This window comes from Hemicordylus capensis, chromosome 5, assembly GCF_027244095.1.
Source record: "Hemicordylus capensis ecotype Gifberg chromosome 5, rHemCap1.1.pri, whole genome shotgun sequence".
Taxonomy (NCBI): domain Eukaryota; kingdom Metazoa; phylum Chordata; class Lepidosauria; order Squamata; family Cordylidae; genus Hemicordylus; species Hemicordylus capensis.
In genome coordinates, this window is record NC_069661.1 from 154387815 (window position 1) to 154405938 (window position 18124).

Genomic DNA, 18124 nt, shown 5'->3' on the forward strand with positions numbered 1-18124 from the left:
TGAATGGCCAACGGGAGAGCATTCCGGAGTCTAGGGGCAGCAACAGAGAAGGCCCTGTCCTCCGTGCATGACAGCCGAGCCTCCCTCATTGTCGGCACCACAGATGACCTCCTCAAGCAGGCAGCAACCCTTGGGAGCAGGTATCTCCCAGGTATCCAGGCCCCAAACCACAGTTACCCATGCCTTAGTTATGCCATGGCTGGATTACTGTAACACGCTCTATGTGGGGCTGTCCTTGAAGAATATTCAGAAACTGCAGCTAGTGCAAAATGCGGCAGCCAGCTGCAATTTCTGAATATTCTTTAAGGGCAGCCCCACATAAAGCATGTTACAGTAATCCAGCCATGATGTGACTAAGGCATGGGTAACTGTGGCCAGATCTGCCTTCTTGAGAAAGGGATGCAGCTGGCGCACTAGCCAAAGCTGTGCAAAGGCACCCCTGGCCACCACCTCCACCTGAGCTTCCAAAAGCAAAGCTGGGTCCAGCAATACCCTAATGCTGCATACTTGCTCCTTCAAGGGGAGTGCAACCCCATCCAGAACCAGTAGAATCTCCTCATCCTGATTGGCTCTCTTACTGACCAACATTGCCTCGATCTTGTCCAGATTCAATTTCACTTTATTAGTCCACATCCAACCCATTATGGCCTCCAGCCCCCGATTAAGGACATCCACTGCCTCCCTAGTATCAGGTGACAAGGAGAGATAGAGCTGAGTGTCATCTGCATATTACTGCAGATAATAATAATGAGGAGGAGCAGGAGGAGGAGGACTGGATGTCTGGATAAAACAAACCAGTCAATAACACCTGTCGTCTGACTGTGTGAATAAATATTAATTAATTAATTAATTAATTAATAACAACAACTGCCCAATGGAAGCAACATCAAGAACCTGGAAGAGAAAAAACATTACAAATACTTGGGCATTCTCCAGGCTGATAACATTGCACATGCTGAAGTTAAAAGAAAAAATTGGAAGTGAATTCATCAGGAGAGTTAGAAAAATCCTCAAGTCCAAACTCAATGGCGGGAACACCATACAAGCCATAAACACCTGGACTATACCTGTTATCAGATACACTGCAGGAATAATAGACTGGACCCAGGCAGAGCTAGAGACGCTAGATCATAAGACCAGGAAAATAAGGACCATCAATCATGCTCTGCACCCCCACAGTGATGTAGATAGGCTATACCTCCCTCACAGCTCAGGTGGAAGAGGAATGCTGCAAGTCCATCAAACAGTAGAGGAGGAGAAAAGAGGCCCTGAAGAATATATCAAGGACAGTGAAGAAGATGCACTTAAAATGGTCAAAAACGTGAAACTATTCAACACCAATGAAACAAAGCAGGCCTACAAGAAAGAACAAGTCAAGAACCGAGCAGAAAAATGGAAAAATAAGCCACTGCATGGTCAGTATTTGACAATATAAGTGGAAAATCAGACATCACCAAAACCTGGCAATGGCTTAAGAATGGCAACTTGAAGAAAGAAACAGAGGGTTTAATACTGGCTGCACAAGAACAGGCACTAAGAACAAATGCAATAAGAGCAAAAGTAGAAAAGTCAACAACAAACAGCAAGTGCTGCCTTTGAAAAGAAGCAGATGAAACCGTGGACCACCTAATCAGCTGTTGTAAAAAGATCGCACAGACTGACTACAAACAAAGGCATGACAAGGAAGCAGGGATGATACACTGGAACATTTGCAAAAAATACAAGCTACCTGTAGCCAAAAATTGGTGGGACCATAAAATTGAAAAAGTTGAAGAAAATGAAGATGTAAAAATATTATGGGACTTCTGACTACAAAAAGACAAACATCTGCCACACAAAACACCAGATATAACCGTAGTCGAGAAGAAAGAAAACCAAGTTAAAATAATCGACATAGTAATACCAGAGGATAGCAGAATAGAAGAAAAAGAAATAGAAAAAAATAACAAAATACAAAGATCTACAAATTGAAATTGAAAGGCTGTGGCAGAAAAAGACCAAAATAATCCCAGTTCCAAAAGACCTTGAAGAGCACCTCAACACTATAGGAGCCACAGAAATCACCATCAGCCAATCACAAAAAGGAACTTTACTGGGAACAGCCTATATTCTGCGACAATATCTATAACAACAGCAACAACATTGATAATAAAATTCAGTCATCCCAGGTCTTTGGGAAGGACTCAATGTCTGGATAAAACAAACCAGTCAATAACACCTGTCTGACTGCATAAATAAATAAATAAATAAATAAATAATATTGCTGACAACTCAGTCCAAGTCCCCAGATGACCTCTCCCAAGTCCCCAGATGACCTCTCCCAGTGGTTTCATGTAGACGTTAAACAGCATGGGGGACAAAATCTAACCCTGTGGGACCCCACAGGCCAATGGCCACGGAGCCAAGCAATAGTCCCCCAGCACCACGTTTTGACCCTCCCCCCAAGAAAGGACCAGAGCCACTCCAAAGCAGAACCTCCGATTCCCATACTTGAGAGGCCCAGAAGGATACCATGGTCGACGATATCGAATGCTGCTGAGAGGTCCAGCAGAACCAACAGGGACGCACTCCCCCTGTCTAGTTCCTGACGTAGGTAATCCACTAGAGCAACCAAGGCAGTTTCAATCCCATATCGGGGGTGTAGGCCAAACTGAAAATTGTCTAGATAATCCCTATCATCCAAGACCCTCTGCACCTGGACATCACATGCTATATCACCTTGCCCCAAAAGGGAAGATTAGAGACAGGTCTATAGTTGTCTGGGTTGGAAGGATCAAGGGAGGGCCTTTTAAATAATGGTCTTACCATTGCCTCCTTGAGGCATGATGGCATCCTGCTCTCCCTTAATGAAGCATTAATAATTACCTCCAACTAACTGCCTGTACTCTCCCTGGCAGCTTTTATTAGCCACGAAGGGCAAGAGTCAAGAGCACATGTCACCCACACACCACCCAGGATCTTGTCCACATCCTCAGGCTGCACCAACTGAAAAGAATCCAACACAAAAGGACTAGATGGTACCCAAGGCATGTCTGCTGGAACTGCCAAAACTCTGGAGTCCTTTGGAAAAGAGATTCCTTTGGAGCACAGGATTCCAGTATTCAGTGTATATATATATATGTGTGTGTGTGTGTGTGTGTGTGTGTGTGTGTGTGTATATATATATATATATATATATATATATATATATATATATATATATATATTTTAAGCCCGTTATAATAACGGGCGCTAGTTTCATTTTTGTTGTTCTTCTTTATTCCTTCTTTCTTTCTCTTGCCTTCCCCCCCCCCTTTCTCTCCCTCTCCCTCTCTTTCATTTCCTTCTCTTCCTTGCTCTCCTGGCACAAAAACACTACACTATAAACTATAACCTTTCCAAAGACTCAGGATTGGTTGAAAACGTGTTCTCAGAATGCTGTCAAGGCAGACATGAAGCATTTCCTTACTTCCAAAAAAGAGAGCGAGGGGGTGGGGTACTGGGATTCACACCTGTATGGGTGCGTTGCATCGGCACTGGAAGGAAGCCTACTCCTAATCATGTGGGAACAGGGTGCAGCAGTGCTCAGTAGTGAAGATAGGCATTCTGTACTTGCCCATAAACACTTTAAAAGTTAATAATATTACTTAATACACGTTACACTTTGCAGAAGAGGCATGGACACAGGTTGGAGGGCGGGGCGCTACTAAATGGGCATGTTTAAAGGGGGGGGAACATCCTTTGCAAGAATTGTTTTCTGCTTACACTGTTGCTGAATCGATGGAACTGAATTTCAGGGGAACATTCTGATCCAAGAGCCTGCAGTGCACATCTGCTATTGCTATCCGGGGAAATATTCTTTGCACACTTAGTTATAAAAGGGAAGGACGGCTGGGGTGGGGGGCAGAGAAACTGTAAACACCCCCTAAAAGAAGTAGTTTGCCCCCGCAACTGCCCCTCTCAGCTGGCTTGCTTGTTTGCTCACCCTTCTGCCCCCACCCCCCATTTCCCTCCCCGGTACCGCCACTTGAGCAGCTTTACTAAAAACTTGCAGCAAGCTAAACGGCGGCCGATCATCCATAATGAAACAAAAAACCAACCAACCACCATCCGCTTACTTTCCTAATAGCACGCAAGCTGCATCATTTCTTCCGAGGAGAGGGGGAGGGAATGGCGGCCGGGGAGAGGGGGAGGGAATGGCGGCTGTAGTCGCAGGTAGTGTTTTTTTTTCTTTTCTCCTTTGGCTCTCGGGCGGATGGGCTGGCGGGGGACGTTGGACATGGCCGGTACTTTTGTTTGTGGCACTGTGTGTGCTTTTCACATGTTTGAATGGAGCTTTGTTTGGTTTGTTTGGGCGGGCGGGGGGTATTGTGATTAGTGCATACTTGGGTCTTAGTTTTTAGTGTGGTTTTTTTTAACATTTTGGTGCTTGGCATTCGGACTGCTTTCGCCTGTCCTGTCCTTTTTAAGCGGCCACCTCTGCTCTTCTTGGTCTCTGCTTCTGCTGCCCTCCCCGGTCCGCGTTTCTCCTCCTCCCGGTGCCCATGGCTGCTTTTTTGGCAGGGGTGGACCCGCCGACGCTGTCTCTTCGATCCTGCTTCTCCTTCCTCCGCTGCCATCTCCCCTCCCCGTTCCCCTCTTCTCCTCCTCCCGGCCCCGACATTAATTTCAAAGGCAGGGCTCTTCCGCCGCTGCCGTTTCTTCCCCAACATGGCCGCCCGTGTCTGGGCAGCCGTATCTTTCACGCATGTTCTGGGCATGCACTCCGCGCATGCCCAGAACGGCCATGAAAGACACGGGCGCACACCCTACCTTTTAATTATAGAGGATATATATATATATATATGCTTAACAAATGAAGACAGAATTTCTGTGGATTGTAGCTTGATGTGTGGTGATAGAACTAAATGAAATAGACCTTCACTTTCCAGCATGAAAAAATGAGTAGATAAGGTTAGAATTTGTGACATAAGAGCAATGCCACTGTCTTGCAGTGGATCATCTCATTGGAACTACCATGTGCAGCACACATATGGTTACAAATAAAAATGTTGTTTTGGTGGTACTTCACTTTGGTCTGGTCCTGACATGTCCCAAATCACCAAAACAGGTGCCTTGGAGTTGTGGTTAGTATTTGACTAGTGGCATGCTCATCCGTCCATGTGGGTACTTAATGTGATCCAATCAAAATGGACTGGCAAATACTCCTGCCTGAAATCTTGGGGAGCTGCTGCCAGTTAGTGTCAACCATGCTGAGCTAGATGGACTGACGGTCTGACTTGGTATAAGGCAGCTTCCTATGCTCCTCTTATATAGTGAATGTTTTTTATCTGCTTTTTAGTCTGGTATTCATTTCATGCTGCTTCTGTCTAGATGTGGAGTGTTTCTAACATTCTGCCATTATAGGCCCAGAACATTCTATTGCTTATAAAGTTGAAAGTATCCACCCAATGCCTCTGAAATCATGGACACATCAACTAGAGGACAGGAGACACCACTCTTCCAAATTTGGTGCAAATGTGTTGCAAAATGGCTGAGATACAGCAGTTTAGATTTCTAACTCCTAAAAGGAGGTTTGAAAGTGTTGGCAACCGTTTTTCACCACAGATAAAGACGCTATTTACACAAGCATGCAAAACTGGGCTAAGAGAACCCAGCCTGGTTTTGCATGCTCGTGTGAACCACCAGGATCGTGCCCGATCCTGGTGGCTACATGGTGCAGACAGCCCACAGGCTCTTCTTGAGAAGAGCGCTAAGGTATATTTTTAAAAATGTTTGTAGCATTCCCCCCAAAATCTCAAATCATATACATCTCCCCCACCCCAGTTCCCCATAACAAACATTCTGGTATATGATAATGGCTTTAGAAATGAGGCTCCATGCGGCCAAACTTTGGTTTGGTGTTTCAGTTGGACATTGGTGTTTCAATTGGGAAGAATGCATCCAGGCAGGCACTTAACAGGTGCAGTTTCCCTAATAACTTCCTAGAGATGCAATGCCCCTGATTAATTTCTGGCTGGAGCATCTCTGATCAAGGCAAAGTGTTGGTGCATGGAGCCTCATTTCTAAAGCCATCATCATATACCAGACTATACAAAGTCTTCACAGTTTACATATGGCACAGAAGTTAAGATGGGCACTTCAACATGCAATTTCCATTCTTTTTAGACCGTGAATGAAAATGTAAGGTATCTTAACTCTCATTTTAAACCAAAGGTTTTTGGGATTAATAAATTGTTTTTAATATGCTGCTTTTCTAGTTTTAAATATTTGGTTTAAGTTGTTTTATTCATATCTACACACTACACACAAGAGTTCTCAAAGTGATTTTCAAGCAAAAGGATATAAATAATAAATCAAAGATTGAGATGAACTTCAAATTTAATGTATTTTTCTGATTTATGTGGTCAGGCAAAGTGAATTTTGTGCAACAGATTAAGCCAGCATAGTGTAGTGGTTAGAGTGCTGGACTAGAACCTAGCTGGGTGACTCTGGGCCAGTCACTCTCTCTCAGCCTAACCTACTTCACAGGGTTGTTGTTGTGAGGAGAAACCTAAGTATGTAGTACACCACTCTGGGCTCCTTGGAGGAAGAGTGGGATATAAAATGTAAAAATAAATAAATAAATAAATAAACAAAACATGCTGCCAGGTGCGGATGGAGCCAAGCGGCGTCCTGGGTTCTGCCACCACCGCAGCCCCCCAGCCCCACCCCCTGCATTTGACATATGACACAGGGCCTGTTTAGCCATGCCCCCTGCATATTACGTCAGACGTGGGGGCTCCTGAACGGGGCCAGCGCTGCAAACACAGTGCTGGCTGATCTCACTCCCGAACGGGGCCGTGCAGCCCCGTTTGGGAGTGAGATCGTCCCGCGCTGCGTTTGCAGTGTGGCCAGGAACGGCTCCTCTGCTTTTAAAAGGTAGAATTCAGCGCTGGCTGATTTGCATTTGCCGAAAATTGGCAAATGCAGCGCTGGCCGATTTCACTTGTAAGCGGGGCCCCGCAACCCCATTTGGGAGCAAAATCATGCCCTCTTACGTCAGGTGGAGGGGGCTTGTCTGGGGCCACGAGGTGTGGCCCCTGATTGGCAGCGGCCCGGGTTCTTTGAACCTGTTCACCCAGTGGTGGCTCCACCCCTGCATGCTGCCATCTTCTTTATAGGGTATCTTTTCAAGCCAACGTTATCCGCTTCGCTACACTCTAATCAGGCCTTTTATAAACAAAGCATTGTTTTCTAGAGTAAGTTTAAGAAAACAGTCATCCTCAAATAATTACAGTGTTTAGAAACATAGCACTTAAAGCATTATTCACAGTTCAAAGGATTTCAGCCGGCAGCACCAAATAGCAGGGTTGAGTTGTTACTCTGTGCAAAATGACTAATTACACTTTATTGTTTTACAGGCCCTACATGTCCATTGGAACACTACGTGATCAAGTCATCTATCCCGACTCGGTAGATGATATGCATGAAAAGGGGTACCAAGACCAGAATCTTGAATGTATCCTGAAGATCGTTCATTTGAATCACATAGTGCAAAGAGAAGGAGGTACATCTTTTTGTTGTCGGAGAAAGGAGTGCATAAGTATAAATATTTTAAATAAATAAATAGGAAGAAAGACACAGCACCAGTTTCCCCTCTAAGAGGGATTCCCCAATGTTGTTGACTGCAACACCCATAATGCCCAAGCCAAACCATTGCAGCTGAGCATCCTGGGAGTTGTAGTCAACAATCTCTTGGAATCCCTGTTAGAGGGAAGACTGCATAGCACATATATGGTATAACAGATGTTGTTTCTCCAGAATTATGCAATTTCCCCCCCTTATCCTGGACACATGCCTCTTAACCAAACCTCCCCACTGCATCAATTAGTACATGACAAGACTTTGCTATAACTAAACTCTTCTTTAATTTGTATGCTGGAAGCACTGGAGGCATATGTACCTATGAAGCTGCCTTATACTGTGCCAGACAATTGATCCATCTAGCCCAGTATTCTGACTTTTAATTGGAGGTGCCAGGGACACTTGCTGCGTGAAAAGTGAGCTATGGCCCTTCCCCATAACCATCCATGTAGAGCAGTTGCTGAGACCTGGAGGCCGACAAGGGCCTACTAAACTGATGATGCCATCATTCTCACTGATGGGGTGTCCAGGAAAATTGGAGGCAGTGTGACACTCTCTTGTCCTGCCTCTAATGTTTTCTCCTCTGAGTTCTTTGTGCTGTGTGTGGGGCTTTTGCAAAGAGATACTTGTACTACTTCCAGTCTTCCTACGCACTTTTGTGAATTTGCCTAATCCTTTTAAAAAGCCATCTGACCTAGTGGTTAATCACTATAACCTGTGGTAGTGAATTCTATAAATGAACTGTGTGTGATGTGCAGAAGCCTTTTTCCTTTGTCCTGCTTCTTATCTCAGAATTCTCTAAACCATTAAGAATTCATTATGAAACACTGAAGTCGTTCTCATGTCTGGGCGAGCAGGCGGTGGAGAAGGCTGCTTAAACTTACCTTCCCTGCAGATGATCGCCGAGTCCTTGCTGGGCGCACTGAGCAGGCACCCAGATGGTCACCAGCTGCCCCAGGCAGTGCGGAAGTTTGGGGGCCGGGACATGTCGTCTCGGCCCCTGGAAATCCCACAATGTATCACACAAGTCCACAGTACATTGTGGGGATCCCCACAGCGATGGGTGGGTGGGTGTGCCCATCAGTGTTTCAGTGTTGGCTACAAGCAGCCGGCCCTGCACATGGTCATTTAAGAGGCAGCCTTCTTTGGCAGGTTTGCCCCCAGGAGCTGGTCAGCTCCAGCTGGTTCCCATGGGCAACCAAGCCCAGACTTAGCTGCCCTAGCCCAGTCTTGGCTGCTTGGGAGAACAACCTCACTTTATGAAATCAAAGTTAGGAATGTAGTAGGAATACCACATTCTGTTTTTAAAAATGGGTTTAGGTTTTGGGTTTTTTTGTTTTAAAGGAACGCAGAGTTTTGTGGTGAAGCTGCTTATGCTGCAGCTGATTGATTTCAATTGAAAGTCCACTTTTTTCAGCTTAACATAAATTCATACTTCCAACCATTTATAGAAAGTCAAAATGTATCATCAGACTATCTACAATAATAAATGATGTTCATGTGCTGCCTTTTTTCAAATCTTCTTTAAGGTGTGTTTTTTCCTGTGTTTTATTTTAGTATTCCATTTTATGTCTTTTTTTTTTTAAAATTACATTTGTATCTTACCCATCCCTCAAAAACTGGGAGAAGCATACATAGATTACATCCACATTTTATCCTTGTAATGACCCTCTGAGCCAGTCAGCAAGTGACTGATTCAGAGTCACCTATGGGGTCCATGATAAGCAAGGATTTGACCCCCAGCCCTTCCTAGTCCTGGTGGCAGCCCAAGACATCAGGGCATCTTGGCAGGGCGCCACATGCTTCCACTGACTGCCAGCTCCTCTCTCCACCCTCCTCCCCATTTTCTTTGTCCACTGCAGCTGCTTGACTCTGACTCTCTAAGAACGAGCCATCCCATAATTCCTCCTTGGCATGCTGTTGTCTTTGAAAAGGGGCAGACAGTGGCAGAAGTCGTATGGAGAGAGAGTGATGGGGACACGCTAGTTAGAATGCCTCCTGAACACTCTCCTCCCCCTCCCCCTTTTTCATATCTAGTGACATGGAGGAGAATGGCAGCAGAGGGAGAGAGGGAGGCAGGATAGGTGGTAGATATGAAAAGGAGGGAGAAGGAGAAAGTGAGAGAGCAAGTGTGGGAGAGAGGTGGGGAGACTCTACAGTATCTGCCCACCACTCTCTTCTCTCCATTTACTCTTACACTCCTCCTCCATATCCAGCAACACAAAGGAAGAGAAGGACTTGGAGTGGTTATTAGCCAAAAGAGCTGCTTCTGGCAGAAGTGATGACAGGAGGGAAAGAGGGAAGCAGTAGAGGTTGTCCTGCTGTCATCCAATATAATCTGTCACCAAAGCAAATGCTTTGCTGTGCATCATCAAAGGGCTCGCCTTGACTCATCCTCTCCATTGATACACGTTCTCACTGTGGGTGGGGAATTAGCCGAACAAGATGGCTGTGTTGCCTTGGGGGGGCGGGGAGTTAGATTTTAAATGTTTAAATAAGTCAGGGTGTAGATGAAGTGTTTGGTGCTAATCTGTAATGTCATAAATGGTCTCACTGCACATTCAGTGGATGAGACCTGCCTCCAGGGAGGAACATCTTATGACATCTACGTGGTTTAGAAGTTTGTCCTGCAGAAATTTTGAAGGGACCCGTTTTTGTTTAGCAACAGCAGACTGAGGCAGTTTTTGAGCTAGAGAGAGAAGAGTAAATCTAGTGCAGGGAAGGTTAATAGAGTTGATTGAAGTATTATAAATATGTAAGCATTATGATCTGTTCATGTGTTGTGTTTTAACAATGATGAACAAACAAAGTGGTTTTGTCTCACGTACTCTGGACATTTGTCTGCAGCCCTCACAAAGAGCTCTCTCTCTCTGTCTGTCTGTCTGTCTGTCTGTCTCTCTCTCTCTCTCCCCTCTTTGAAGGGTGGGATGCTGTTACAGACTGGAAAGATGTCCTGTCTGGAGGAGAAAAACAGAGGATGGGCATGGCTCGAATGTTTTACCACAAGTGAGTCTATTTACTTTGTTTCTGAAGCAACTGCAGAAACCACCGGAAAGAATGCATTGTGGCTGCTCAGACAAATCGGGGAGAAAAGGCAGGTTAGAGGGCCCAGGGCTACAGGAAGGCATGGAAGAGTCAGACAGCAAGCAAAGGATTCAAGTGATTAGGTGGTAAGCATGGGCCCAAGGCTAGCTGAATGCCATGAGCAACAGGGGTCACTGAATGTCTATGTGTAAAGGTGGCTTGACACACAGCAAGCAACAGGCAAGTGGAATGAGAATGCCAGAGGCCTTTCTGAAACCTAATAAATTGGACAGTGCCCAGTTCAGTCTTCACCAGCTGCTCCATTGCTGTGTGTTCAATTTTATTTTGGTTTAATTTTTTGGGCCTCTTATGTCTCTTCATTGTTCTTGTGTTACTCCTTATGCACATACTTATTGCAAATGCAAAGAAGAGTAGAATAACAATGAAAGACAAAAGATACAGCAGTTCCAAAAGAATTTACTTGTGGGTAGGTCCAGCAGCCTTATCTTCAAGTCGAACACTGGTGCACCTACACAGAACTAAATATGCTTACAGTTGGTTGAAGTTAAGGAACAGTGTTTCTTGTGATATCCATCCAGACATCTCAGGGCACATAGTGGGAAAGGTAACATTTCAGTGTGGAACTCACTTTTCCAGGAGGGAAATCCATAAGTTGGGCCTTGATCAGAGACAGCACTCAGGTTGTTGTGAAAACTGCACTGGTTGCTCTCAGAATAATCTGAGACATCAGGAGGAATAATGTAATCCTACTCTCACTCTTCATTCTTCATGTATACATTAGCTCTGTTTATGGAAGATTAACATCACCTTTTTGTATGATCTTTGAAATCAGTTTTTCAGTTTTGCTTTGCCTGTCGTGACTGTGAAAGATGGGGGGCGGGGGAGAAATCGTGTTTTCATTTTATAGCATCTTGGACTGAGTCTCTCAAATGCAAGTCCAGATGTTGTCATGGGCACAGAAAGCTTGAATTTTCTTCAGAATCTCCTAGAAGAACATATCACATCGCCGGTTTTGTGTACTGAATTGTATTTGATAGAACTAAGATAATCACTCTGAGCCCAGAATTTCCAGTGGTAGCAGGGAGCTTCAGACAGGAAGGGTTTTTAGTCTGAGAATGAGCTTTGTCCCATTGTAGCCCCCCTGCATCCATTGAGCAGTAAAAGGTAAATGAATAAACATTTATTTTCCTGCTTTATAAGGCCCAAATATGCTTTGCTGGATGAATGTACAAGTGCCGTCAGCATTGATGTTGAAGGAAAGATATTCCAGGCTGCAAAGGGAGCTGGCATATCCCTGCTTTCAATAACACACAGGCCATCACTTTGGTGAGTCTTTAAAAAGGGCTTTTTCTCTTTTTTTCCTTTTTTTTAAAACTTGCAACCAGATAATGGATATTATTATAATATTTATTATTTTACATTTTTTTATCCTGCTCTTCCTCCAAGGAGCCCAGAGCAGTGTACTACATACTTAGGTTTCTCCTCACAACAACCCTGTGAAGTAGGTTAGGCTGAGAGAGAAGTGACTGGCCCAGAGTCACCCAGCTAGTATCCTGGCTGAATGGGGATTTGAACTCGGGTCTCCCCGGTCCTAGTCCATTACTCTAGCCACTACACCACGCTGGCTCTCATGTAATGTAATCTCATGGATGTAGGTTTCACCGTGATTGCCAAGTCAAAATTTCTAAGATTTTTGTCTTGCCTGAGTAGACAATAAAAAAATGTTTAGCATTGATTATATCCCTTTTTAGGTAGATAAGTTGGTTTGTCCACAACATGTGGGCTGGGTGAGATGGAAGCAAGAGAGGGGAAGGGGGAAAGTGTTAGCTTTCCATCCATCAAACTTGATGGACATTTCGCTACTTTGAAGAAGAATGCAGTAGTGAGTGATTCTTATAACTGCCAAACCTTCACCAAATTATCTTCTGAATTGGCTCTTAAGGAACCTGTTGTGTTTCACTAGCAAGGGGCATCTGACTACAAAAGCTTTCTCACTAACTCTGGTGTTCCTCTGGTTGTTCCCAGTTCCATCCCTCTGTTTCTCAGTTTGTCTTTCTTCTTGTCCTCCAGGAAATACCACACACACTTGCTGCAGTTTGATGGGGAAGGAGGCTGGCGCTTTGAACAGTTGGACACTGCAATCCGCTTAACCCTCAGTGAAGAAAAACAAAGACTAGAATCTCACCTTGCAGGAATGCCAAAAATGCAGCAGAGACTGAATGAACTTTGCAAAATCTTGGGAGAAGATTCTGTGCTTAAAACAATGGATAAAGAGGAATAAATGTGTTAGTTTATATTTTTTTCCTTTTTAAAAAGTTAAGTGGGCTATGTTTTCTGAAACACTATGATTTGCATGCATTGTGATTAGCTTAGAGTGTACGGAAGCCTAACTGGCAACCAGCGAAATGCTTCTGTAAATCTTCAGCCTTTCAGAGCTGAAGAAGAAAGTTGTTCAGACTAGTGCTGCACCGAATTGTAGTGAGGTTTGATTATGTGGAAGTGAGCTTACAAAGGTTACAAAAAGCCTCTTGCAAGACCTCCATCTTAATGGTCTTTGACATGTCCCCCCACATCTGTTCACAGCCTCAGTACAATGTTGCTTCAGCACTATTTTTAGGGTTTCTTTGGCTGGACTCACAAAGTTAAGAACCACAGGAATGACGTAGTTAACATGGTGCTGTCACAGCACTTGGTAACAAATGCGAGTTGACAACCTCGCTTAGAAGAAACAAATCCCTTCCCATCGCTCTTAGAATGTGAGGAGAGGAAAGAGGGAACATGTGCCCTTTTCCTGGGAAGCTAGGCTGATGCTCCCTCTTTTGCTATGCTGTGTTCGTGAATTCCTTGCCCACCAGATCTACACTGCAAGATTTTCACTCTGATGCTATGCTAGTTGTGCAGAGTTATGCATAGGGGATATGAATGTGCAGATAGATTCACAGCCTAATGCCCATCTCTTTGGAAGTAACTAGGAAGAATGGGCATCTGTGTTCAGATGTTCATACAGTTGTGCATCCAAATGTGGATGCCATCCCTCCCCATGGCATTATTTTCAGCTGACAGGTATTCAAATGCACATCCAAATGTGTGTGCACTTTCTATTTTAATTAATAGAACCATGACCAGTATTCCCTCTAACAGGGATTCCCAGATGTTGTTGACTACAACTTCCAGAATCCTCAGCCAAAGGCCACAGCAGCAGGGGATGCTGGGAGTTGTAGTCAACAACATCTGGGAATCCCTGTTAGAGGGAACAGTGCACATGATTGGATGAGAGGAAGAAGCATCTTCCCAGAGTTGCCCCACAGAGACAAGTTTGCTTTCTCCCCAACACCGACTGCTTTGTGGATAGTTTCACACCTTTTTGCAACAAGGTAAAAAAAAAAGAAAAAGAAAAATCACTGAAGAAGTCTGGCTTGTTTTGGCCTGGGGGATGTTCAGGAAGCCTGCCTGCCTTCAGTTTTGGCTCAGCACTGGTCTAGACTTTGAGAATTCAATAAGAAGTGTGCTGTATATATGACCATGCATTATGCCTCACAGTCATTCCTAGTGAGATGAACTCATGTTGTTCCTGGGAAGCTACTTGTGTGGTTAGATTATCTCAATAGGTTCTTGCTTCAGAGTCAGTTGGCAGAAGGTCCTCTCCCACCCAACTGCCACATGCATATGATATGCCTGCTGTATACAACAAACATTTGACATGTACAAAGGCATGGAGCAAGGTAGGGCAGGGCAGGGCTGGGGTGAGTATGCAAGTGCATGAAAAGAAAACTACTATGGATGAAGGAAAACACCGTTCTTTTAATCCCTGTAAAAGTGACCCCCTTGTTTGCAACTAATGATGTGTGCATGTCAGTAGCTGTATTTCCTAGGAAAGAACAAAATGACAAGCAGTCTAGAAAATGGCTGTCATGGTGAGAATGGCCCAGCTTTCCATTCTGTGCACAGAGAGATGACAACGATGGCATGCAGCATGCATGAATGGCAAATCTGCCACAAGGCAGAATTCTGGAGAACATTTTCATTCTGTCTTTCACTGTGATTTCTATATCTGTACTTGGTACAGTGTGGGCAGAAAGTTAGAAGACCTGATTTCTCTCCTTGCTGCTTTTATGGATCTACTGTATTATCTTATGAAGGTTGAGATCAAACTCTACCTAGCACATCATAGGAGACTAGAAGGATATGCCCTCTGCAATGTCCTAAGAGTTCCACTGATGGCATGCAGCATAGCAAGCCTAAACCAGGGTTAACTAGTGGATTCCCCCCCGCCCACTGCCACTTCTGGTGGGTTAGAGCTTGAGCTTTTTGTTTTTGTTTGTTTCTGAGAAAACCTCTCCATTGTCTCAAAATAACCAAGTAGGGGGAAAAAATAGGGAGTGAGGAGAGTGAGCAAAGAAGGGGCCATGTCACTTCTGGCAAGATGAATGCTGTCTTGCAAGGAGTATGATATAAATATTTATATAGGAGGATGATTCAAAGAAGTAAGCCAATTCACATTCTTTGGGGTATTGCATCAGGTGCAGGTTTCTTGTAAACCTGGAGAGAATTGCAGATCAAAGGAGACAGCATTTAAACTAGGGTGAGTGAGGGTTATATTATTCTATAAAGTGTTAACGTATCTTGATGGTGCTGTATGAATTTTAGTAAATCGGTCCTAAGAGAAATGTTCCTCCATAATGTTCTGTTGGCCTCAAAAGTCAACATCTGACTTGAATTATACACTGATAACTTTGTACAAGCAACAGTGTTATATTCATATTTGGGCTTTATTCTTTAAAAAGAAAAGATTACTGTCCCTTGTGCAATGTATCAGTGGCTCCAATATAGCCTGTGGTAACAGCCTACTTATCCAGATCTGACTGCATATAAGAGTGGAAAGCTTATTCTGACAGTGAGTCGTTTCAACTTTGCAAAAAACCATTTGTTGATCAGTACCATGAAGCATGGATACTGTACAGCAACCGTCTGCTCTAAAGGCAAATCTTGTGATATTTTGTGGCTATATTAATCGCCGTCCTCCTATTTAGAATATCAGAATAATAGGCACAATAGAAAGCAGGAGATTCTGTCATCCTTTCATGATACTTGCCATGTTTCTCAACCTTATGAAAACAAAACGTTCTGGAGAGTTGGAACAATCTGGACTGAAGGTTAATCTCCACCATGTCATGCATGATTTCAGGTTAGCATGGGAGTTAAGAGCTATGAGCTGGGAAGTCTCTGGTTCAGATCTTGCCTCACCTGTGAGTTCTCTGAGCTGCCTCTTTCTTCACGTCAGCCATCCCCTTATCTTTAATATGGGGATAATACTGGCCCACCTTCCAGGGCTATTGAAGGATTCCTGCAATGAAGATGCATGTGAAACACTTTAAAACACACTGTATAAATATCATGTATTGTTTATAGAGTGTTTAACAGCATATTATGTGTAGTACAAGGAGACAGTCTCCCACTAGCTTTTCTAGCTGATATAATTTTCTTTAACAACAACAGTTTACCCCTGCAGATAGTAAAAATAAACCAGTATCCACACGATCCTATTAATGTTAACAACCATACTTTGTACTTATGCAGCACTTTTCCTTGGTGCTCAGAGTGTAACACTTTTTAAAGTTGTTGCCAGAGCAGACTAAATTAACTTCTCATCCCCCTCTTTCTCTGAGGACATCTGATTGGACCCACTCTGTACTCCAAAGTCCAAATTGATTAAAACATGAAGGAGGAAGGAGACTGTTGTGGGTGCTTTTCTTGAAACATTTCTCCTGCTGTAAAATTTCCCTGTTTTTAGACTATTATTGGGGGGAAATTGGCACTTTTTGTGGATTGCTGCAGAGGCTGTACACATTGAAACTGTGAGTCCTCCCACATGCATTCAGGCAGCTCCCATTAGCAGCTGCTCCACTGTGAACCTTGTTGCAACTCCATTCAGTTGCAATGTTGGCACTCTTTTTTTGCTCCTTTCACATTGGTCTCCTTCTTCCTAATATGAGGAACAGTGACACCATCAGAAGTGCACCTTGGTAATTTTGGAGCCTGGACCTGAAGCCACCCCAAACACATGCACACACCACACCACACCCACAAAAGTTAAGTATCATTCCCCTATACACACGCACCGTGACACACGCAGTATTTTTAACACATGGGTTTTAGAGGACACAAACAGCAACTGAACTCACAAGAATGTAAGAATATAAAACTGGTATATTTATGCAAATATACATTAGCAGAAGCATTTCAACATGCAACTTAACCCATCCCACATATTTCTTCCCCCACTTTCCCCCTCTGTTTCTAAAGCACCCGGTGCAGGTGACAATCACACTTGGCCGTCTGCTGCAGCACAGGCCGGCAGCGTGGCACAGTGACCACACCACCCAGGACAGACTAAAGAGGATTTGGGGGGGGGTGGCAAGGGGTATGGAGGCCGTGAACTTTGGCCCTGAAATCCAGGGGTAAAAGCATCTCTGGGCATTATCTCATAGCCAATCAATTTTGGTTACGTACCAACATCATTGTGGGAAAAGAAGCTAATTCAAAGTAAGGGCAATACTTCATGAATGGACATTACCTTGACTTTGAATTAGCTTTGTTTAACTTCAGTAACATGACTAAGATGATAGTAGGATGAGGAAAGGCTATTTTCAAGCACAATTCACACTGACCCAGCAGTTGATGGGGGCTGCAAACGCAAATGAACAAGAGCAGGGGAAAGTGGTAGAACTCACACACAGACACAGATTTACCACCTCAATAAGAACTGGTTCTTACTTACCCAGGCATGCTAGAGTTCATGGAATGTCACAAAGGTAATGAATGTTTTTTTGTATCAAACTATCTTACGAGGACAACTACGTGACTACATATATACAGCAGCTCAACTTTCTGTACCAAAGGGCTATGCTTGTGCAATATATCAAGAATGTAGTAATGTAAAAGTCAAGTAAATTCAATGCCTACTTCATTTGTTTATTTCTCGGTCACATTTGTTTCCTCTCTTTCCTGCAAGAAGCTCAAGATGATGTGCATGATGTTTTTCCATTTTATTCTCTGAACAATCCTGCAAGAAACACTGGGTGGAGAAATGCAGAGACTTGCTCAAGATGCCGCCTCCTCACCCCACCGCACACATAACTGGTAGCTTTGTGGCTTAGAGATGATTTGAACCCAGTTCCCCTAGTACAAGTCCGATGCATTGCACTGCATCAGAGGTTGAGGCATAAATACAGAGTCAATGGGAAATGCATTGTCTGCTTTCCAAAGGGCTACTTGAATGTCTGCTTTTAACCCCCCCCCCCGAAAAACCTCAGCTTTTTAAGCTTTTTAAACGTGGAGGAAATGACATAGGCTAAGTATGAAAATCCATATTATTTTTCAGATCTGTCAAAAAAAACCCTACAGGCCAGTAGGCCTGCTATACAGGTGGCAAAAGAGATGATTTTCAGGAATGCATTGTATGGTGAAAATTAGG

General features: G+C 43.9%; 1 protein-coding gene across 6 annotated transcripts in view; it reads left to right on the forward strand.

The window, feature by feature from the left end:
- ABCD2 (ATP binding cassette subfamily D member 2) overlaps positions 1–17617 on the forward strand; it is a 70280-nt gene extending 52663 nt beyond the window's left edge. For all 6 annotated transcript variants that reach the window (XM_053253613.1, XM_053253612.1, XM_053253614.1 and 3 more), the window contains 4 exons: positions 7383–7528; positions 10527–10611; positions 11851–11976; positions 12721–17617. In XM_053253613.1, the coding sequence (XP_053109588.1) occupies positions 7383–7528; positions 10527–10611; positions 11851–11976; positions 12721–12931 (568 nt within the window). In that variant the 3' untranslated portion in view covers positions 12932–17617. The remainder of the gene's footprint in view (positions 1–7382; positions 7529–10526; positions 10612–11850; positions 11977–12720) is intronic.
- The last annotated feature ends 507 nt before the right edge of the window (positions 17618–18124 follow it).